General features: G+C 36.1%; 1 protein-coding gene across 5 annotated transcripts in view; it reads right to left on the bottom strand.

Moving 5' to 3' along the window:
• LOC119651104 (filamin-A) overlaps positions 1 to 24,100 on the bottom strand; it is a 163,431-nt gene that overhangs the window by 3,464 nt on the left and 135,867 nt on the right. Inside the window, exons 1-2 of one of the 5 annotated variants that reach the window (XM_038054466.1) lie at positions 13,464 to 13,600; positions 12,820 to 13,023 (exon numbers count right to left, since the gene is read on the bottom strand). The exons of 3 other annotated variants lie outside the window; for them this stretch is intronic. In XM_038054466.1, the coding sequence (XP_037910394.1) occupies positions 12,820 to 12,925 (106 nt within the window). In that variant the 5' untranslated portion in view covers positions 12,926 to 13,023; positions 13,464 to 13,600. Of the gene's footprint in view, positions 1 to 12,819; positions 13,070 to 13,463; positions 13,601 to 24,100 lie in introns of those variants that run through there. One more of the 5 variants, XM_038054465.1, reaches the window with a different exon arrangement.

Here is a 24,100-nt window from a genome sequence, read left to right as displayed (position 1 = left end):
ATGAAGAAAAGAGAGAAAACCGTTTTGATTATCGTTTGACAGATGAAATTAGAATTACAAAATTAAAATTCATGAATCTTGTAAAAATACGAACAAAACCGTCAAAAATGATACTTCTTTCTTCTCCCTAATACTGCTGAATTTTGTTGGGAGTTTAGTTGCAAATCTCTTTGAGCTAGCAGAGGAGTGACAGGTGCCGGATAGTCAACTGCCTGTTACTACATTTACTTTGTTAAGAGAGGTGCGAATATCGAATAAACAATCCCGACGAATAAGCATAGGTATAGGGGAGAGAACCAGAACCATCGAGAGATTTACGACCACATGCAAGCTCTTTTGTGATGTCTTATACATTTCTGAAATCATTGCGATCTGCGGCATGTTCCGATTCCTTGCAAATTCTCTTTTGTCCCGGCGTACACTATGCTGAATTTTTCAAGATTTCGCTCGGTATCGGAGTCTGTTCGGGACGTGACCGACGATCCGTGCAGCACTCGAAAAAAGAGCACTTTTGGTGGCAGTCCAATGCTCATCGTTATTCTCAGGCTTCAGATGGTGATCCCTTTCGAGACCGATGTCAGCGCCTCTCTTGTTACGCACATCCAAGAGATAACACCTAAATCTACTGCTGATCGCAAAGAGGTCGGTCTGATTGATCGTACAGTCTCGGTTAGTTGAAATCTAACTGACCTTTTGGCAGGTTCTGTGCTCGAACAATGTGCCACCAATGACGCTGAATTGCGTGTAATTGCTCATAGAAATCATTCATTTCCACTATATCGGAAGTCTCCGTTGGTGGAAAGCATTGTATAATTGTGATGTAGCTTAATCTGGACCACTAATCTTGCAGTTAAAAAGTCTGTGAGAAACCGGCTCCCAATTCAAGCCATCAGAGGCAGCTCGAGACAGGCTTCGCGAGTGCTATCACTTGGCTTTCCAGAGCACAAAAGCACATTGCCGCCAGAGGGAGAGCACATTCTAGAAACCATTCATAGTCGGTTTTCGATAGCCAAAAGTCGTAGCCGTGGGGTCAGTCCCTATCTGAAGCTTGTTGACGTTTCGATAGTAATAAAGTTTAAAAATTTGCAGTTTACTAGCCCACAAATTTCTTCTTTTAGTCGCCTCTTACCACAAGTAGGAAATACTTTGAGTGTATTCTTAAGCTGCAATTCACAAGCCCGTGGTTGATTGAATGTGATATGGACTAAAATCTTGGACAGAACGCTTTAGGGCTGGTGCAAGTGCGAGTGGTGTTCTATTACCTTAGTAGTAATGTCACAAGAGCCTCTGTGATATTGAAACAGGTACGTTTTCTATATGTCACCGTTACATTGGTGGTCCAGGTTAAGGTGATTCCGAGTAAATCTGTCGAACTCTGAACCTGTTGCTTGGGTCTTTGAAGCATTAAAGATAAGTCAATATTTATGTAGCAGATAACAGCATGATATCGAGACTAAAAACTACGGGATGTAAAGAAAAAAGAGAGGATAAAGCAAAGGGAAACGATGTAGTAGGCTAGAAGCCGTGGTTATCCAACTAACAGTAAGATACAGTCAGTCTTGAAGAATCGAGTGAGTGGAATTCAGCTAGTTAAAGTTGTAAGGGTTAACGTTATTGGGAAACAAGGACTGTGTGCTCTACTTCTACACTTTGAGGTAGAAGAAAAGATTAAATTCGAATTCCTGCATCAATAAAAGAGGAAGTAAAAAATGCTGCCAAGAAGGCCTTGAACCGCCGCCTGGAAGAAATAAACGTTAAAGTCACAATGCCAAATGGTAGAGAGGAAGAATACCTACTTAAGGGAGGGGGCACGAAAATCTTCTGGACCAGAGCGAGAATTAGTTTCTTTCTGGAAACGAAGAAAAACAAGTTCCGATCTAGGTCATCTATGAATGACTGGCGAAGACCCAAACAGATATAAACTATACTATCGCTGTGACGAAGAAAACTACAAAAGTATTCTGTATGGTAAACACCAATATTGAGAATGCTGGTAGTCCTGAGTTCGCATCCACTTGATGACGGACTGGACCACTTGGGAAGCAACTTACTTCCTCTATTGTGGTCCACGGACTGCTTTTTTTGGGTTAAACATCCAAGTTTATCAAAAATCTTGACTGACGGTTTCGTTCAGGGCAGAGGCAACTCATCAGAGGCTGCCTCATCTCTACCCTGGGAGCAGCGTGCCCAAAAATAGCGACAGGCGGTAATCTTTATCCAACAAAAACAGATCACTTCGGTCTGGTCTAGGTTTGAAGTTAGGAACATGTCCGTATTCTTGTCGAGCATTTCGAGAAGGATCAAATATATTCTTGAAGTTATCAGATTTGAAGAATACACCGATCGGACTACCGACAATTTGATTGATGATCGGAGGAATATTCTTCAATGACAAGTGCTCATCAAACTTACTCCAGATCAACAGTCGAAAAAGGAAAATAGCATCGCTATAATTAGATCCTTTTCACTGAAACAAAAGTTATGAAAACACGATTTGTACATCGTTTTCATTAGCAGGAATAGCTAGAATAAAATTCTTTTGGGATCAACCAAAGACCCAATCGACCAAATGGTCAAATCTCGGGTACACGAAATTTTTTCCACCCATTGCAATAAAGTTTACATCGGACATACTATAAAGAAGGTTGAAACACGTCTCGGCGAGCACCTGAAGGAGATAGAGTTAGCAAAAAAAAAAGATCTACAAACTTCATATCAAAGGTAGTGGAGCACATCATTTCCAAGGAGAGTGCTGTTAAGATACCAGCAACCGAACGCTCAACGATAGTGTGGAGTTTTCCCAGAGATATGGAAAAAGTAACACTTGGTACTGATTAGTAAAGGGGAAGAGGATTCCACCCTGTTATTCGCAGCTGATAAGCTGCTGGGAAAAATGGCAAAGCTGCGACTGGCGGAAGATATTCAAAATACTGCCGGGCTCCCTGAGAGTCAACACAATTTGGGACCTGGAAAATCGACTTTGGGAGCAGTCCCATTTGCAACGCTGGCCATCCGTAAAACATTCAATAGCTCTGGATGGAGTGATGTTATACTGACGCTAAAGTACACCTTTAAGTTTTTGTTAGATTCTGTAGAGTTGTTATATATGGCACATGCGAAGGAAACAAATAACATCCGGTGTAACCCAGGGGTCTATTCTAGGTCATGTTTTCTGGATTATAACGTTCGGGGAGATTCTACGTAGAGATATCTAGAGGGATATGCTGAAATGTCTGTAGGCTCATCATACTAAATGCAATATTGTTGGAAAAACGGCTCAAGCCGAAGAGAGCTGGGACATCATACAAAGACGTTCCTCGAAAAAGAAACGATGTTTTAATGAAGCACTCCAAAGACCAAATCAATTAAGCCAACTAAATCTGTGTTTCGAAGAAAAAAAATTGAAGTGGAAGACTTCAATAAAGCTTTGAAAATCTTGACGGCTAGCGCAGACCCACACATGGATTAGATCAGAAACCGAAGGGATGATAGACCTACGTGATTCCGGCAGGGAGAGTTCAGTTGAAGGAGCGAATGTTTCGTCGGTAAATTTGTAGATGGAGGGAATCAGTAAAGCTTCTCCAAATAGAATATAAGGCGTTTTGAAATATACACAGAACGCCGATATAAAAACATGAAATGTGAAATACTTTTTTAATTTATGTTTACGTCGAATTTATGATTGTTATTTTTCTAAAAATTTATATGGCGCTCATTCTAAGTGAGTGTTTCTAATGTGAGAATTTCAGCAATCAAAGCGTGGGACAAGAAAAAGAATCACATGTTATAAATACTGTCGCAGACCCTGAAATCAGCCAGATAATATGCACCGTTATAAATATAAAGATATTAGATTAAAGGAGATAGAAGCCGCATATTTTGTGTGAAATTCGGAGGCAGTGGCGACAATATTTTGCTGCCTCCAAGAGAAAATATGTATTTGATTGTATACCTTTATCACGATCATCCACTTTATCCTAAAATATGTATTGGTAAATACCATCGGAAACCAAAAACAGCGAAACTCAAATGAATCACCGAATGAAAATTTGATATATTTTTATTTTTAGGATCAGAAATAAGAAAAAGAAAGTTGTTTATAAAGATTTTTTAAAATGATTGAGATTTTCTCGAATATTGTATATTCGTTGTATCGCGTCTCATGTAGAATTCTTTTGATGCCAATTATTTTTTCAGAATAGATTTTTTTCATAGCGTAGTTCATTTGAATGTTTTCTTTTGATGTGTGGGTGAGGGATAAATCGACCGCATGTGTCCGATAGACACTCAAATCAACAAGTTGTTGATCATTTTTATTGCATTGATGTTTTGTCTTTTGTCGATGTACTCAAATGAGGGCCTATCGGATGTTTTGAAAGAATTCTGAATCTTTTTTGACTCTTTCGTTTTGCGGTTGCTGACCTTTTTATATTTGAGGAGTGAGAACAAATGTTTTCTAGAATATCAAGTGATTTTTTGGCTGTCATCTATACAAATTCTGGGGTGTGTTACAAAGTAGAAAAAGGTGGTATGGTAATCCAAAAAATAATCGTAAATTGAAGACTAGAAGACTGAAAGTGACAGAAGTCATATTTCACTACAAGGAAATATAGGAAAAATGTGTTTGTCATTGTTATCACTGAAAAACTTATCATGTACATAGGTACAGAAATAGACTTAATATTAGGAAGGAGATACATGGTAAGTTCTGAAAAAAGATGCAAAAGGGGGAGGGGCAGGGCAGAAGAAACACAGAAGAAGAAAACAACTGATCCTGAAATACGGTAATTATTGAACAAAATTACTTTGTATCCTAAAAGAAAAAGCATTCTTCAGTTTCATCAATTGAAACACTAGATACAAAACCACCCTAAAGTGGTTAACATGACTTCAAGGTTATCTAATACATGGACAAAATTATTACATCTTAATCTGCTTTCAACCCAGCTATTTAATTAGGCCGGCCCTCTGAGAGTTTCATGACACATGTGGTTACGCATACATCACAGAGTAGAATCTCTCGTGAGACCAATGGAGCTGCATTTTCCGAAATCCGGGGTTTGTAACATATTCACAATTCCCCTGTGGTGTCATGAAGTTAATACAGATGAATATTGGGTTTCTATGTCCTTCATAAATGATGACCTAGAATCGCTAATAATATATAAGGAAGAAGTATATGTTGGGTCCTGCTTACTCTTTTATGGAGTGGACTGAGTTTCGGTTTCACTATCATCACATTAATGATGTGCAACTGATAAGCTTACAGCGGCGGAGACAAGCACAAAGACGAACAGAACATAACCATGCCGATCGGGATACAAACTCGAAGTAACGAGATCGAGAGGCTAATGCTCTACCCCCTCAATCATCGCGCCGTCAAAAAGTATATAGTTTTAGGTTTTTCCAAGGTATTGCTCATCCTTGTATTTTTTATCTAATTTAAATATAATTAGAAAAGGAACTGAGTCCTCCCAACTGTTTCGAACTTTTCCTGACGGTTGTGTACCTTTAACTAGATGTCTGGGGATGCGTTCTACATGACCTGCCTACCGGAGCTTTCAAAGTTAATATGAATGATAGCCTTTGGTTCGTCGGATAATAGGTGCACCTCAATGTTGTATCTCATTCGTTATACGCCGTCCGTTTCCACTGAAGCTAAGACTCTCCCGAGGACTCGATGTTCGAAAGCATTGTTTTTGCTCTTCGATTTGCTTAATCGCTGTTCGTTTATTTTTAGGCCAACTTCCTTTGCTACTTTGTCAAACTATACCAGCGACTCCCCCGATCGCACCCGGATTTTCATTTCATCATTATCAGTAGCGTACCATTTAGATCCACCGACACCTTTCGGATTATGTACTGTAGAGCGATGTTGAATAATATTAGGGTCAGCAGCAAGGCAATGGCTTCAATTCGGAGTTGTTAGTTGTCGGTTATATGTTTCAAGTCTCGTAATTGTGGTGGACATCAATGATATATTCCTAGTTTTTGTTCAGTATCTAATCGTTGATATTCTCCATGAAATTCATCGACCATATTTTTTGAGAAAGGTTTCAGCCTTCTTTCGACTATTTTTGACAACACTTTTAATAACATACACATAACAACGATATCCCTTTATAGATCCCAGTCGTTTCTCACTATTTATAAATAGGACAAATGACACTACTGGCCTAGTTTCGTCAGACAAAGCGGTGTTTATGAGCTCATGAGGATTGGTCGCTACCTCTATAGTTCTTGTTTTTAGCAGATTCTCAGGCATTCCATTCATACTTTAACATTTCTCAGCATTTTGACTTCTGTGTAGGTAATGGGACAGATGACTGTACGGTTTCATGTTCAATCGATGCGAGAAGATTAAGTTGGGGCATTGATGAGCTCCTCGAAATATTGGGCTTACCGATTTTTTTATTTGCTTCGTCTCTGCGATAAGATTCCCCTCTTTGTGTCCTGCGGTGATTCCTTCCTCGATTTGTATGAGAGTCTTAAATGATGTCTCTTGAAATTATTATTCAATTTGCAGACCATGTTATTAATATGTTTTCGTTTCCACTTTCTGCAGATTTTGTCAGCGTAGTTGTCTCACTTGGCTCCTGCTGATCGCTCATGATTTTGTTTATATGAAGCGTTTTCTTCACCGATTGCTTCGTTAAACTGTTCCTTTTGCGTTGGAGTTGCTATTCAGTGATTTTCTCTGCAGCCGTCTTAATTGAGTCTTTTGGCTGAGCCCACTTTACACCAATGTTTTTAGCTTTCTGATGTTGAATCAGCGTCTACGGGGATGGTTCTTCCAACGCTCTGACTTCCTTCGGTGCCGTTTCTTTGTTCTACTTTTGAATACGGTTTTATTTGTATGTAGCTCGAAATAGGTATGCATCTAGTATGTTAGATCAATCGCCCTAATATGATACTGAAGATGAGACAGTTTTGATCTCCTATATTTTTGTTAGTAAAAACACGGTTTCCATGAAATTTTCTTGTATTATACTTTATGTTATCGCCTATATCACTGCAATTGTTTTTGATTGGATGAACTTAAGTGAAAGGGAAGTTTCCAGCGAAATGATGAAATATAGTAATGTACTACTATTAACTTTATTTAAAATCTGTTCTAGGAAGTACTAATCGAGGTCTTGCATTTATTATCCAATATGGCTATATTCGGGAAAAATAAATTTTGTACTCCCTTTTGTGTGTATGAAAGCTCCCCCTTAAATAGAATATAAAGTGATGCCTTTCATTGCATGATTAGAAGTTGACAGTTGCGCCATTTTCACTAAATATCGTGTTAATAGATATAGCTTTCTTTGAATAAATTACGTGTGATAGGCAGAGGGATGGATTTTGATAAGGCTTTGTTTGATCTAAAACTTTAAAAACACAAAGCACCTTGATTGTGAGCGCCGAGCCAATCTGTTTCTTAAACTTGAACAGCGATATTGAAACCTAGAAACATCGATTGCGAATTGTTTCTTTGTTTGATTCTATCTAAAAAGACGGGCAGATCTTCTTTGTTTGTCAAAATGAAATCAATTTTTTCCCCATTTGTAATAAAAAAAACATTCGCGTGAACAGACTTGATAAAAGATTTTAAGAGGACGATTTGATGAGCGCAGTAGTTATTTGTGTATTAGATATTTAATATTTAACCAAGTAAATGACGCAAATGATGGACGGGTCGAGAACATAATTGCTGGAAATCTATTCAGATGCATGAACCATCAACAGATTTCGATATGAAATGTTTTTCTTTTATCTTAGTAGTCATTATCATGCAAAAACACGTAAAAGCATATGCGTTCCCAGCATCACGCTTCCCATCTGTGCAAATACTGATCGTATACGGAAATGAGTTCCGATGCCATTCCATCCATCAGTTTGTTGTCTTCTCCACCTGTCTAGTGCTAGGATGTGTGCTTATGGAACAGAATCAATAAAGCAAAATCATCCAGTGATTCCCACATGAATTTGAAAAACGCTAATCTATTTTCTGGAATAAAATTCATTTCGAAATATGAAAACTAATATTCACGCCAAGAAAAGTGGAGGGGGCATTAGTCAAAAAAAAAAAAAATGTTGAAATCAGAGATCCAATCGATCGTTTGAGGGAACTCATTATACACATGAGTATATAGAAAGCTGTATGGACTCTATCGTATTTTCGAACTTAATATTGATGATTATGCACGCCTGCCTTTGAACTAAAAATAAAGCGTTCCTATTTGAAAGCCGAGGAAGCACTCACAACCTAAAAGTACCGTCATTATGAAGACATCATAAACTCATTAATAATTTTCGCGAGGCGACTTAATATGCTAGCAAGTACTTGGGCATTTGTTTTATGTTAGCTGCTAGTACTGAAACGTTTGGTTTTAAATCGAGCAAGAGTTTCTTGCTTCAATGAAATTTCGATCTAAGATATAGAAAGATTGGAAAATTATGAAGCTATGAAATATTGCATGCATGGAGGTAAATCAATTGGAGCATATCAATGGAAAAAGATTCATAATGTTGGTGTATTATGATTTTGACTTTTTTGATTATTCGGAAACAAGACTGGTATACTTTATTGCTTAGTTTTTTGTCAAATTTTTTTTTTATTTATTCAATTTTTTCTACTGGTTTCAACGTTTCACAGCAGCATACCCGCATTAAAATATCGGAAAATCCTGATGAAAATCCATTCTTCAATGTTCACATAATTAATACCCGCTTATTCTATGGCGTGTTGACGAGAGAACAGATGTACCTTAAAAAGCAACATTTATCTTTGGCCTCGAAATATGCTCGAAAGTCGGCAAGTGGTTGTTCACTGGAACCAAATTTGTTTCCGTGGAGCATTCTTTTTAAGTTTGCAAACAGACAAAAATCGTTAGAAGCGTTGAATGAAGAAGGAACTCATTTGAGCGACTTTTAATACAATGCATTTTCTTAGTAAAAGTTTAGTTTTGTGTGAAACAAAACCTTATTAGAATCGATTCGATGTCTGTCTGCCTGTCACACTCGATTTATTCGGACCGATTGTTACGAAATTTGGTAAGAATATGTGGCCTGTGAATTCTTTTACATATATCTAGCGGCGCCAATTTGGAGAGGGAGGCATGAGCATTTTCATGGTGAGAATCATCAAGTTTTACAAAATACGTATAACTGCCTCGTTGTCCCTACTTTTTTAACTCTGTTCCACTTTTTGAGATAAGGAAACAAATAATGTGTGTCTGGATGGGTCAAATGGCTAGAGCGTTGGGCTGTCGTAGCAGAAGGTCGCGGTTCAAATCTCATTGATGGTGGAGGGATTTGTTATCGTGACTAGCTGTCGGATACCCGCCGACTCAGCTGCGAATGAATACTTAAGTCAAATCAGAGTAATAATCTCGGGCGAGTGCAATGCTCTCCACATTACCTCCTATAGTGTACCGTTAAGGTCTTGAATGCGGTATTCTAACACACTTCAAGGCCCTGATACAATATGAATTGTTGAGCCAACGATTGTTATTAAACAAATGATCGTTACCGGGGACTAAATCTAATGAATATGCTCGATAGAAGAACAATTTGGACTTCAATTCATTAATTTTAGCCATGGCAACGATCCACGAATGGATAGGAGAGTTTTTCTTCGCCATTTGCAGTCGTTGTAATAACTTGGCGTAGTGTTCACAGTGATGGTTTGATCAATGACGGTAATTCCTTTTGCGTCAAAAAAAAAACTGTTGCAATGCTATAATCATAGGTGCCGAAAAAATTGATTTTATCTTGTTTGATTTTGATTTACATGTCCAATCCATTGTTTTGCTATTGTTTGGTTTCAGGTACCCAATGTACCCAAGTTTCAACCACAGTTATAAATCTACCCAAAAATTCGCCGGGATTTTGCTTGTAGAGTGTCTAATTTGCGATCGGAACAGTTTTCTGGTTCAACTTCTGACGAAGCGTCAAACAAATGTGGCAGTCATCTAGCAGAGAGCTTCGTCTCGGCTATCTGATTTGTTTCCAATGTAGGATTCTCAGCCAGGATTTTATGATCTTTTCAACTATTTCGACAGTTGTATCCACAACGGGGCATCCTCAACTTGATGCGTCATTAGTGCTCATGCGACCTTTTTTAAATTTAGGATTACAATGTTTCGCTGTTGAATATCATGGAGAAGAGTCTTTTAGTGGTGAATCCATTTTTTCTTTGATATGATGTGGTGTTAATTATTTCAAGTAGAAGTATTTCAAAACAGCATGCTACTCTGTCACCCCATTTTCACGTGCACAACCACAAGCTCTCAAACGTATATTAACAGAGTAGCTAGTCAGCCTTATAGAATACCGGTAAAAAATAAAACCTTCTAGAGCTATTTCTTCATCATTTCGGACACTTTTCACGCTCCTCTGGTATTGTGGCGAATATATCATTTGAATCATCCATCCGTACATATATCATCCGACAAACTTATTAAGGGGTTAAACCCACTTGCTGCGCAAACAATAGATCACTTTCACGAATTTTTTTTTACGGAAACTTCGAAGCTTTTCTGAACGATCAATATTATGGAAAAATATTATACAGCTATGTTATAGAATGCCGTAAAAAAGTATTTTTTGCGGATCATCAAAAGTGTGGCGAACTGGATCATCTGAACCAAAAAATGTCGACGGATTTAATTAAATAACAGTAAAAACTAGTGTTTGATCGAAGGATTTAAAAAAATATGCATTTTTCACATAATAGTGGACAGTTAAAGTTAATGGTTCCATTTTAAACAACAATATGCCTGCCAAATTTCAAAAAGATCGGTTTAGTAGTATCCGGGTAATTTTAAAACATATCATTTTTAGAAAAACGCGTGTAAAGTTTCAACTTCAGGTCGGATGGATTCTTCTCTTTCAACGACCATATTTCAATCAATTCGCATCGACTTGACATTTTAAGAACGTATTCACAGATAGTTATATTTCAAAAAATGTAAGAAAATCGATTTTTTCAGTAATAAGTGGAATCAATTTCTTAGGTCATCTGTCAAATTCACACTTTCATTTGGGGAAATTAGACTCGGTAGTAAAAATGAACAGCACTTGTTTTACACGTATCTTTGTAAACTAATATTAACTTGGCAGTTAAATACTGAAACTATTCGGTTATTGAAATCCGTAAAATTGATAGCATTAAACTATTCAAAAGGCTTTACCATGAATAGAATAAATGATAATTTGATAGCACTTAACAAGGACTAGCCAAGCTTTGAAGCAACTGATAGAAGCCTAATTTCAATAGCTTTGTCGATTAGCCAAGGAAGTGTGTGATACAAAACTTTAATAATTTCTTCTGAATTGAATGGTTTAAGCTGATTAGTTGATGGAAATGAAAGATGAAATCAGCATTTCATAGCGGGGAAGAACCCAAAGTAGATAAATCTGATGAGAACTCGTTAAACGGATTGCAACTATTTCCATGTGTGTATCAAAGTAACAGTTTTTCTTCGGATATTCAGGAGCGGAAGAATTTTATATGAGTGGAAAAAATGTTAACATAAAACCGAAGTTTTCAATGCAAACAAAAACACCTCCCACATTGTACCGGGCACTTTAAACAGTAAAGGCATCATTAATTAGCATCTAGAATTATAGTTAGGTAAATATTTATTCAGTAAATATATTTAAAAATAAAATGATAATAAAAGGACCCACAATTTTTGGGTGTGAAAGAGTAAAACGGCAGCCTCTTCAAAATCTCTCAACGAAATTATACTATAAAACTGGATTGTTTGGTGTGCCATGCGGTGGAAATGAATTGTGTTGAAAATAAGTAATTACGCGATAATGGCATTATTCATTTTGAAGCCTACAGTGTACGACCGAACAGTTGAAACTTTTCAAACAATAAAATTTCTTTCCTCGTTTAAGAATTCTTCAAAAGTAAAAATAAAATTGTCAAAACTCAGCAATTTAAGGAAAATATAAATTCACAACTAACCAATATTTAAGGAAAAAAAACAGTAGAAAGTTATTACTAATAAAATAATTTCTAATAAAATATGGATTTTCTTTCTGGGAGAGGAAGACAATATTTTGCCCCAGTAGTAAAAAAAACCCAAAACGCTAGATCAGCGTCCGAATATGTGACATAATTCAAATTTTTAATAATATTTAGTAGTAATTCTATAGATATGTGATGTCGAAAAGTGATCTATATGAGACCCAAAATAGGAGGGTGTCGTCAAGGCTGAACTAAAACTGAAATCCACCGGAATATTCCTCTTTCAATATCAATAACTTTAGTGAAAAAATATCTTCCCGTCCTGGTTCAATCATGAAATATGTAATTTTATAATGATGATTTATGATATAAAACTTTGTAGTAGTCCCACACATTTATGTATGGATACAAATAGAAATTCGGGTCTATTTTCGTAACCGAATTTTATCCTATCGATTTTCTCCTTAACATACTCGTATATATATCCACCATATGAAATCGTTTTTTTATATCACCAGGTTCAACAAAACTGCGGAAACATTTCTCCAAATCGTTGATACTTTGTAGATATCAGAATGGAAAATTAATCGGAAAGTTTTATTGGATATAAATATTAATGGATTCTTAATTGTATTGTAATGGAAAATGCTTATAGTAAAACAAAAATTATATACAATCGTAAAATCGAGAGTGTGATGATTTTATGAGAAAGTAACATCTGTGATGAAAATTGTATATAATTGATTGATTAATGGATGTAAAGGAATAAAATTCGAACTACAGAGAGATAATCCTATCCAAACTTTTGTTTTAATATTTAACTTAAAATTAAATACCAAACAAAGAAGTACCTTTATGAGTTTGTATAAAGAATGACGATAAGAAATTTGTTGGCACAAAATCACATCCATTCACTTCATTTTGTGGTATATCCTGTTCTTTGAAATAGACTTGCATACGTTCAGCATGATCGTATTCTGATAGAGTAACACTACGTTTAAAATCTCGATAATATAAAGTAGTCTCGTCCCAATTAACTGGAGGGTCTTTCCTTTCTGTTAGCCATAGCATCATTTTGATATTTTTTTTTTATTTTTCAATTAATAAGTATATTTTTAATTTGCTAATTATCGAAATGGAATTGATTTCTTTTAAATTATGTAAAATATTATAGATATAATTATTTTCCAGAAATTGATTAAAAAAATTAAATTTTAAGAAATTTCCTCGGTAGTTCTTGATTTTCTAAGGAAAATCTTCAAACTACCCCCAATTTGACACTTTTTCACTTTATTAATTGAAATTTCAAAAAATTAAATTTTTTATCATATGAGAATGGCTCAATTTAATGTAAAGTATCTTGGCACTTCGAAATTTCCTGTTTCCGAATCTAATTAATTGCACTCGCACAAAAACGATCTTTTACGTCTTTTTTGAATTGCAATTATTTACACAGTCTAAAGAGATTTAATCCTAAACCAATTAATAAAATCACCCTTAGTTAATTCTAATGGAGACACTGTTTCTCCTAAGAAGTCCGATATGTACGGGCCTATAACGTGCACAAATATAAAATATCCCGAACTTGGATTGCGTCTTAACTTTTTCACAGACCGTCCTCAAGTGAAATTCTTTAATAGTTCCACGAAAACGAAGATTTTTCAGGTCACAACGTTCCGATCAGATTGATATGATGTGTAATATGTGATGATCGAGCAAAGAACATTTTATATATATAATTCTGCAATATCGTTGAAAATTTTTCGCGTATGAAAAAATTATGATGTTAATTCAGCGCGTCAAGAGGCAGGAGAAATCTTGTTATTTACCGTGTATCTTGGATCTGGCCCCACTTTTTTACCTTAGGGATCCGATCATTTGCTTGAATATTTTCACAGGAATGACGATCGATGTGATTCGTTGTTATGGTCCATGTAATCTGGGAGCGACAAAGTTACGACTGGCTGGCAAGGAAATATATTGATAATTTATAATATGCGTCTTCAAAACACACATTCGTCATACATATTTGATTTTTTTTGGATAAAATTAAATCTCCCCAAAAAATACCGTCCGGAACTAATCAGTTGATCGTGCAGGCGATTTGTGGGGTAATATTTCGGACTTCTGCGTCTCAGGGTTAATCTACATATGTGAAATTCTTTAGGCATTAAGAAACTGTCCTAGACATTTATCTTCTAATATTGATCATATTTAAAGAAGGTATGAGTTTGATCGCAGATTCATTTGGATCCAAATGTAAGATATTTTATATCCTTTATCTGCCACTCAAGTGTGCATTTTTGGAGCAATCTTCCTATTTTTTACATTATAATCTGTTTGCAATAAATGTCATATTTAAGAAAATATTTTGTATCTTTTGAAATCAATGATAAATGATGAATACTGTTTGCTTTTGTATGTATTTTTAGATATATTCAGTCTTTTCAAAACACTTGTTCGAGAATTTTCAAAGGAATTCAAATTTTTACAGTAAAAGTGGTGTCCTTGCTACGTATCCTTCACAGCAAGGACGCAACTTTTGAACTCTTTTTTATGATAGAACGAATATTTTCTGAATCATACCAAAATAGGTCCCCAGTAATATTTTAATGCAAATCTTCAAGATGACTAATAATCTAGCACCGATAAAGCGTTACAGATAAGCTCTTATGAAAATTTTCGAATTCTCGTCTGATAGTGATAGCAGTTTGCTATTCCTTGGAGAAGAACAGCTCCAATTTGATGTAGGGGGTGCCGCCATTGCATTTCCATATTATAAACAAAACAGTGATTGCAGTTTGTACTTTCAATGTATCAAGTTTGGTGTTCCGGCCAGCAAAAACAAGACATCAACGAATATACAGTCTGTTTTACACTTTCAATACGAGGAAGATTACGATAACTTCACAGTTTGAGAATCGAAAATTTGTTCGCACTACTTTTTATTCCGATTTTTCATGGCTCTTTTTCTTAATTCAAATCGGTTTGGCCAAGGTCAGCTCCACAAGAGCACCCACGATAGGATCAAATATAGCTACAAGCACAAAAATATATTCAGGGCGGTCCAAAAGTTTCTGTGCAGTACTATACAAGCTTGGAAATGCCAAATGTACAATTGTTTGCATCTAGAACGGGGATTCTCCGTTTTTACAAATTTGGCATTGTAACTCCTAATTCACCTTAAAGAGGAAACCCACAACTTTCGGAAAATCCAATTTTTCTTGTTTTAAACTATGCCTTAATTAAATTAAAGTCTAAAACCGGAAGGTCTTCCGGTATGAAACTTTTTGCGTATTTCCTGTGTAAGTATATTTGAGTGCAGAGCTATTCAGTTTATGCGTAACCTGCAATGTATTTGCATCTAGTTAGCGTGTCAGACTACCCACTTTAGTGTGAACTTGTTATTTAGTATGTTGGGATACCGTAAATTTACGCAGAAGAGATAAATTTGAGCTACTGTAACTTTGTGTAATAGTACGATCTTGACCGAACTTGAAGACATCATGCTTCATACTATAGTCTATATTACTACTATTTCTACGACTCTAGGCTAAACTTAAGGGGGTTTATAGTCAACTTCTCAAAAATATAGCAAAGTATTGTGCTGATCTACTCCCAGCCTTTTTAGCTAGAATTGACACCCGCCATATCCTCATCAAAACACTCTTATATTTGCAAAAGTTCACAAAACTCACTCCGCATTTAACGTTCAGTGAAATTTTCAGTTTTCATTTAACCAACAAAAGTCTTAACGCACAATTGCTTAATTCAATTAAATTGCTTAATTAAATTACTAAAGTTCGGCGTCAAAATCAGTACAGAATACGGGAAAACGTTACATAGATAAAACACGGCTGTCTTCGGTCAAGGCTGGAAGCCCCTCTGCCACCAACTAACGGCATTTTTTCACCGCTTGCTCCCCACTCCTGTGGCGAGTTCTAAAATGTGTGGAGAGCGCCGGTGGCGTCATCTAACCACTTGCATTCGCAATTCGCAATTCGAATGCTGCGAATCCTACTGCGCCACAGTACTATTATTAACTTGATTTGAGTAGATATCGATATGGGAGGTATTTTAAGGCCTGGTGAGCGTATAGAGCTTTATGATTTTTTTCAGATTTTCCGGTTTGGTCGTTTTTGAGAATGGGTTAGTAAAAAAAATCATTTTATAGTCACCGTATTCCCTGGCTTTCCAACAAATGTTAAAACAAAGACCGCTCTCAAAGAATACGAACTGAGACCTTGCATTTGATACCACACGACCATGTTTGGCGAAAAAAATTACACCTCCCATTTGCATATCTGGGAATCCCGTTAAACTCAACATAGAAGGATGTAATTCGCCTCACGCGTTCATAGTTTTCGACTTTCCATCTTCTTCAAATTTGGTGTCAATCGATACAGCCGTTTCTGAGTAAAATGCGTGTCGCAGATAAACATTTAACTAATTTTAATAAGGTTTTATTTTACACAGAGCCTTAAAAATCATGTAGCAAAGTTCCATGCATGAGAAAAATCTGGAAAAGCTTGGTCCCTTCCAGTGCAATTTAGGTGTCGTAATTGGTATCGTAAATTAGAGTATCCGTTTTGTTTCGCTTTTAGTTTGGGATAAGTGCACATTTATATCGTTGATCAATGTAGTTGTGCAATGAGTGAAGATAAAATGCGGGTGCACTCACTGATTTTGACAATACCACTGTCTAAGGACGACTCTGGAATCTACTTAATCTAGTAAAGTAATATTATGGTAGATATAGTCGCGGTATTTTCAATGATGGAATTCGATCGATAATGCAAATATTGACCACTATGGGCATGAAAAACCATTCCAACCATTTATAATATGTGCTGTGAGAGCAAATCAAAACAATCAAGGCGGAGAGGTCCTTTTCCAATGCTGCGAAACAGATGAGAACTGACGCAAATCTGATAATGAAGGAAAGGCATAAGGAGAACGATAAATTGGAAGGCCAGTTGAATGTGGCAGGCATAGCAGAATCAATGCAATACGAATTTATCTATGGCTTCAGTACCTAAAACTTAAAATGCGTTTTCCTGAAAACAACAAATTTCAAATTGGCCGGACTGATATCTTGAATAATTTTTGTTCGATTGACTTGAACTTTTCATTGTCTGTCTATTTAGGACTTTTTGCTACTCGACCCTAGGTTTTCTTTTAAAATTTTTCCGTACAATAACTCATCAATTTTGTCCAAGCTATTATGATACCTAATCGATTTCATTTTGTTTCCTTGAAACTGTTACAGTTATGGATCCGGCCAAGCAGCTATGACAAGAAAGACGTCTCTGTGAAAACGGTGGGAAGTCGCTGTTTTGTTTTGAAGAGCTCTGGAGCACTCTTCAATATTTCTATAATAAATGCTTTTTTGCAGAATACCTAAGTTGTTTAGTGTTTTCGGAAAATAATTCCAAAGTTTGCTCTATTTTTCGGCCTCTACAGTGGTTTTCAAAATCGGGGGAGGTTTTCGGACCGAATCGAATCAGAAGACGCTGCGAAAAAAAAATCAAATTCCCGTTCCTATAGATTTTATGAGGGTAGAACCGAGCGATCAACGGGTACAGACTCAACCTCGAGCGTCCAGGAGATAGTGGAGATAGTCGCTTTATATCCTTACGTAATCTTGAAGTTTTATATAAATAGCATATATTTGCCATCAGTCCCTTCTACGAGTGGATTGGATTTGTTTTAACTGTGCTTTATTTGTAATCACAAGTGAAAAATATCTTCATATCCGAAAGGGACTTTTCAAACACGCATTTCTCAAAATGACTTTTTTCACATTTGTGGGAACCGATCATTATGAAATTTGGAGGTATGAGTCTTTGCAATATTACGAAGAATATGAATCTTGGGGATGATATCATGCTTTTAAAGCTGTTTTTCGCATAATTAGTAGAAACAAGTCAGGAAACCGGAAGCTGGACGCTTCAGGTATGAAAGGTTTTGTGTATTTCTTTTATAAAGACATTTGAATGTGAATTTGTCCCATTAGTAGGTAACACGTAATATACGCATATATTATGTGAATTCCAAAGAAGTTGCACATCTGACCTATTATAATTTTGTGAGTAGTAATATTGCGATTTCCACCAAACTTGGTAAGGTCAAGCTCCCGAAAATTTCGTGGTGCTAGGATGAATTTAAGGGGGGTTTTGCAGTCAATTACTGAAGATTATAGTAATATGCTATTATTAATTTTATTTGAAGGGATATCGGTATGGAAGGTATTTCAGAGCATAGCACCATAAAGTGGCAGCCTCTTAATTTTTTTCAGATTTTTCGATTGGGCAGTTTCTGAGAGTGGAAGCGTTAAATAAATGATTACTTTCGACCCCCCGAACTCCCCATCTTTTTAACAAATGTCAAAACTAAGACCAGCTTCGGAAAGTACTAACCGAGACCTTTAATTTGATACCCCATATGACTATATTTGAAAAAAAATGTACGCCCTCCTTTTGCATTCGACGTAAAAGGATGTAACTCACTATATGCGTGAGCGTTCACAGTTCCCACCTTTCTACCAGATTTGATGCCAATCGCTACAACCGTCTCCGAGCAAAATGAGTGTGACGGACAGACAGACAGACAGTAAACCGATTTTAACAAGGTTTTGTGTTTACACAAAACCTTAAAAACATGGACATTAATTTCAACTTTAAATTGTTTTAGGATTCTTGCCACAAGATTTGACTATGCAAAACTCACCAATTTCGTCTTTGGAGTCATTAAAAATGCTAGAAAAAGCTTTTAGTGATTCAGTTTTACCAAAAACACAATTCTACGACTGAGATAAGAAGTGAAAAAGATTGTGCTTGAAAATCGACATTCTAGCTTACTAGAGGTAGAACCACGCCTCAATCAGTTCGTTCGATTTTGATCGATAATTTGGGCAAGTCACTTGTCCTTTGTAGATTTGATCTTCTTCAAAAAGATCATCGTAAATAGATTTCATTGGATATGTTAGTTCGAGTCATTCTTATCATGGAAAGTCTATGGATTTGAGATGGAAAAAAATCAACAGTCATCAGTATGGCAGAGAAAAGACGAGCCGAAACCAAAATTGGTTGAAGGAACTGAAAGCTATGCCGAAATCGGCTACGAAGAATGGAAAAGACGTTGATACCCATATATGCATCAGATTTTGAAGGTGACAAAATAAATATTGTCGAATAATTGAATAGTTTTTGTTCTACTTACAAATTCCGAGTACTTTTTTGACAGAATGTATGGTCGCCAAAAACTCGCATGTGCGATTCCCGATTTTTTGAGAAGCTTCCACTTTTTATTCATTGTTCTACGCCAAGCCGTTCTAGGGCAATCCATCCGTCGACCCGCACCGGTTTTGCCGTTTTTCTTCAATGTATGACCTACCCACTGCCACTTTTGCTTTCTCATCAACAGGTCCACTGGTATTTGGCCCGTATGTATGTTCACGCTTTGAAATGTTTGCTCGAAGCCGATGAAGAGCAGGTGGTATAAAATTCGCGCACTGACAATTATTCGAAGGGTATTAATATGTTCGGCACATGAAAGTCCTGGGGGTTTAACGTGAGTACCTGCCGTGTAGGCATAATCCCACGGTCCTCTTCAGATACGGATTGATTTTGGGATCGCAATCAGAGCCCCGCCATGCAAGCACAGCGGTCCTGGTTTATACTGAGTGCAAGCTCAGCATTCCTACCAGTGGATGCGAGGCCTATCTAACACCTCTGCCGCAACTAAGGAGTACGGCACCCGAGTTGTACAGCGCAACTCCACGCTCGAGCTCCAAGGAGCTCTGCCCGCGATGTAGGCATAACCACAACCACCATGAAACCCCCACTAGGGGGCCAACCGCAAATAACTGGCCCGAGAACACATCCTCCAGGAATTCTCCTGGAGCATATGCTCTCAGAGGGCCATCCCGGTTCCCATGGTACCAGATAACCTCCGGTGAGGCTTCGTGACAGAGCCACTTCAGATGAGTTCCTTGCAGACTCGGGTCTGATCGCCCTCCTCGAGTACGTGGGGACGGAACTCCCCAACGGGTTAACTGGAATCAGAATATGTTCGGCACAGGAGAATCCAAAGCGAAAAACAGTCTGCCGATTTTAATTAATATCTTCTTTTTAAAATGAAGGTTCAAAGTTATAGTGAAGGGATGCAGCTTTAATTGATTCTAAGTAAAAAGTTGTCGACATAAGTTCAGATACTCGCTTATAGAAGTGCTCTTTTGGTAGGTCCGCGAGAAAAGTATGAGATAGATGAATGGATGACTCAAACCTTGGCTAATGTTTTCCATATTTCCTATTCTAACAAAAACAAATCCAAATTAATAAGCTACAAACTTGCAAATCAGAAAAAAAATCACGATTTTTCATAACTTCGTAATGCGACAGATCACATAGCTAAAAAACTGACAGGTTTGTTGTAATATCGGACATTGCAATGCCTTGTGATTTTTAATCATTTTGAAATGAAAAAAGAAAACGTGACGAATCAGAATCTTGGCAACAATGAGGAGATAATTAATGCAGTTGATGTTCATCAAAGTATAAAAAACAAATTTTTGGTGACATTTTTAAAAAGTTTATTTCTGGCTCGTTAATGCATTTAAATTAATGAGAAATGAAAAATGAACTTTGCAAAAATAAAAAAAAGGATATTCATTTGAAATATAAAAATAAAATGTTCTTCCTAACCTAAAGAAACTATAACAAAGGAACTAAGAATCAGCCTAGGGTTTGTTTCAGACCAGAGCAAGGAATGACAACGATATGTCACGTGCTGCAGTGAGATAAATCACAAAAATATTCAATCATAAGGTACAGTTTCATTTGTTTCTTATTTTAATAAACCTCTTCCTTGGTAGCCATAAAAATATTCAAACATCCAGAATACATATAAAAACTGGATGGATGGATTACAATGGTAGTCGTAATTCCCGGGTCTAGTTAACTATATGAAGTTAGTGAAAATTTAAATTCAGTCTAAATAAAGTACTCTCTTTTAAGGGAAATCTGATTTCATAAAACACAGTATACTTCTCACTCAGGCAACATTTGCAACGATTGCAAGCTTGATTTCTGTCTGATTCGAATGCAACAGACCGATCCATTCTTCCGTGCAATTTGCCAAAAGCTTGCCCTCTGAATAAAATACAATGCAATGAACTCATTTGCCTATCATCAGATCACACAATGGAGAACAATATCATAATACAGAAACATAAATACATATATTTCTCTGAAAATTATTTATAGCTTTTCTTAAAAAAAAAATATGAAAAAGAAACGCATTTTCCCAATATTCTTTCTTTTTTTAAAACAAAAACAAAAGGCGTGAAAACAAAGGTCGTTACAATAGACCAAGTTCAAGGAACATAAACAAAAGTGATTTAGCAAAATTTTTGAGTTTTCAACATTAAATATTTATATTGTTGAAAAAATTTTTTTTTGGGTTCTTGTCAAACAATTTGAAATTGTTCTCATTGATATGTTGCTGAAAAAAAGATACTTATCTTGGGAACAAGAGAAATTTTGACACGAGGTAAGAGTAAAAAAAGTAAAGTAATGGTGCCATTATTCATTATTTTTAAAAAATCGGTATAATTGTAAATTTGAGGGGTGCAAGACTGCTAAATTAGCCCCATTAATTAAGATGCCTCCTTCAACAAAAACAAGACCTTTTAATGAGAAATGTAAATCTGAATAACATTTTTATAGTTCTTATCATCGAACTGATCGATAAATTCATTGATTTTCAAAAACTCCTCAATATGAGTTTAGTTCTTATTTACATTTTGCATATCGTCATCTAGTCATATGGATATGGGTATTTTTATATTTTTCTCAGATCAGTGTTGATAAACTGAAGCATATGGAAATATATTGAGTCAGAAACCAAACAGAATTATATTTCTCTTGGCCAACAATTGCATAGAACATTAGCAGCAAATGGCAGAAAATCGATTTTAATTCATATATTCCTGTAATATACTATGGAATCTCTCAAGATGGCTTTTTTCGCGCAAATTCATATCTATTTATAACATTCATATATTTTGCGATTATTTAAAGGTATTCTGGTAATTGACAAACATCTACATTCGATAGTATTTTCCCTCGGAAATCCTTTTTGCTACTTTCTAAAATGACAGCCAGAAATTTCCACATTAGAGCTATTTATAATGAAAAATATCTGGGGCCCAGGAAAACTTATATATACTTTGCGTAATCATATAAATAATGTCGAAAAGTGTCAATGAATGTCTCTTAGAAAAAATTAAAATTAAGAATTATGATATTATAATAAAACACAGTAATTTTTTTCGACAATGAAGAAAAAAACCTTTTAAAACTCATTCTTTATGAAGATAAAAATTATTTTAATTACTCATATGTACCACAGTTCCCTTGAAGCAAATAAGAACATCCATCTATCTACACCCTAAGAATTTCACTTCTCAGGCGTTTATTTTATATCATGGGATTTTGCACGGAATTTCCGATATTTGAAATTCCGCAACATGTGTGAACGTTCGTCACATGTTGCGTAGTTTTTAGTCGCTCTTTAATTTTTGATGTTGAATATCTTCTTTCATATTCATAGGAGCATCCATGTATTTGTATCTATTATATAATTACAATACACATAGTAAACTGAGTCAAAATACCCTCCACCAGAGTATCTTATTCGCGTCCGTTCCGCACCTAAAAATAAATACTGTGGAGAATTCGGACGACATATTTGTGTGATTCCGCATGATGTAAATTAAATTTTTAATATGACGCCGACATGCGAAACGCATGTAAGATTCACTTTTAATAATCATTTTCAATGTGGTGTCTGTTTAATTATGCTTACTAGTGCCAAACTGATAAAGGCAGATTGCACACTTCGCACAGCTATAACTATCCAGTAATAGAGTGGAATTGCTTAAAATGAGGAGACGAAATGAATGTTAGAGAGGAGAGACCGCTATCGCACAGGAACAAGACTAGTCATTCTAAAACAGAATATATCAATCATCAACGTAAATATTACTTGTTGACCTCGAGATGCACTTAATTTTTTTACTCGAAATAAATATTGAAGCAAATTGAAAAGAATACTGAAACCCTTGTTGTATGAGTACATATCTATCTCCATTAAATGCTTCTCAATTTTTTATCTTTCTGATGCCTTCAATATCGTAAGGGGAAATAGAATTCGGGCACCATAAAAAAAATACTAAAATGTGAATATCTCAATCACAGGATTTTTTTAAGAAGATTATCTCAATTGTAATAAATTAAGAACAGTTTTTGTAACTCTGCCAAAGCAACAAGTCAACACAGTTTGTGAAAGGAGGAAGGACGAATCACTATAGTCTGAATGGCCGTGTAACATTCAGGCGTTCCAGGAAGTACTATAGGACTTCGCTTTTAATCTATTTCACTTTTATCCCACTGAGATAGTGACTCCCTTTGAGGTGAAAATCAAAAATTCACTCAAAATATTCCGTGCTTGCCCTACTATCCTAAAAATGCCACCGGGAGGATCGCCTCAAAAACACATGGTGCTGAACAGTGGAGAAGGAGGGCAAGCTTCGCGGAACACATTTTAGCAAATCCTCAACCACACCTACTATATTACTTTGTTCATATATTCCGCATAGTGAAATATGGATAGGAAGGAATTTTATCTGACTGTATGTACAGAACAGAAAATTGAAGAGCAGATCATGGTTTATCTAACTATAGTACAACTTTAGCTTTCTAGCTAATATAGATAAGGAGAAAGAATTTTGGAAAAAAATATTTTATTATTTTCGAGGTTTTTCCCATTAAACTGAAAAAAAAATAATCAGGAATTCTCTTGCTGAAATCCTCTAAATTTTTCTGCTGTACTTTTGTCTTCAACATCTTTAAACTGAAAGAATAAGGAACTCTTGCGCGTATTTATATCAATTTTGTTTATCGTTCTAGTCTCCAATGTTTAGTTAAGGATACGAATTATTTTCAGACATTGCTTAAGGCTGTTATCCACGCTCAGTCCGGCCTGTCAGTTACGCTGGAAGAGCCCACAGTGCAACCGACCGCCAGTTGAACGTATCGGCAGGCCAAACGGCATCATCATTTCAACTCT

The sequence above is a fragment of the Hermetia illucens genome, chromosome 3 (genome assembly GCF_905115235.1).
Source record: "Hermetia illucens chromosome 3, iHerIll2.2.curated.20191125, whole genome shotgun sequence".
Taxonomy (NCBI): Eukaryota; Metazoa; Arthropoda; class Insecta; order Diptera; family Stratiomyidae; genus Hermetia; species Hermetia illucens.
This window is presented reverse-complemented; position numbering and strand designations above follow the sequence as displayed.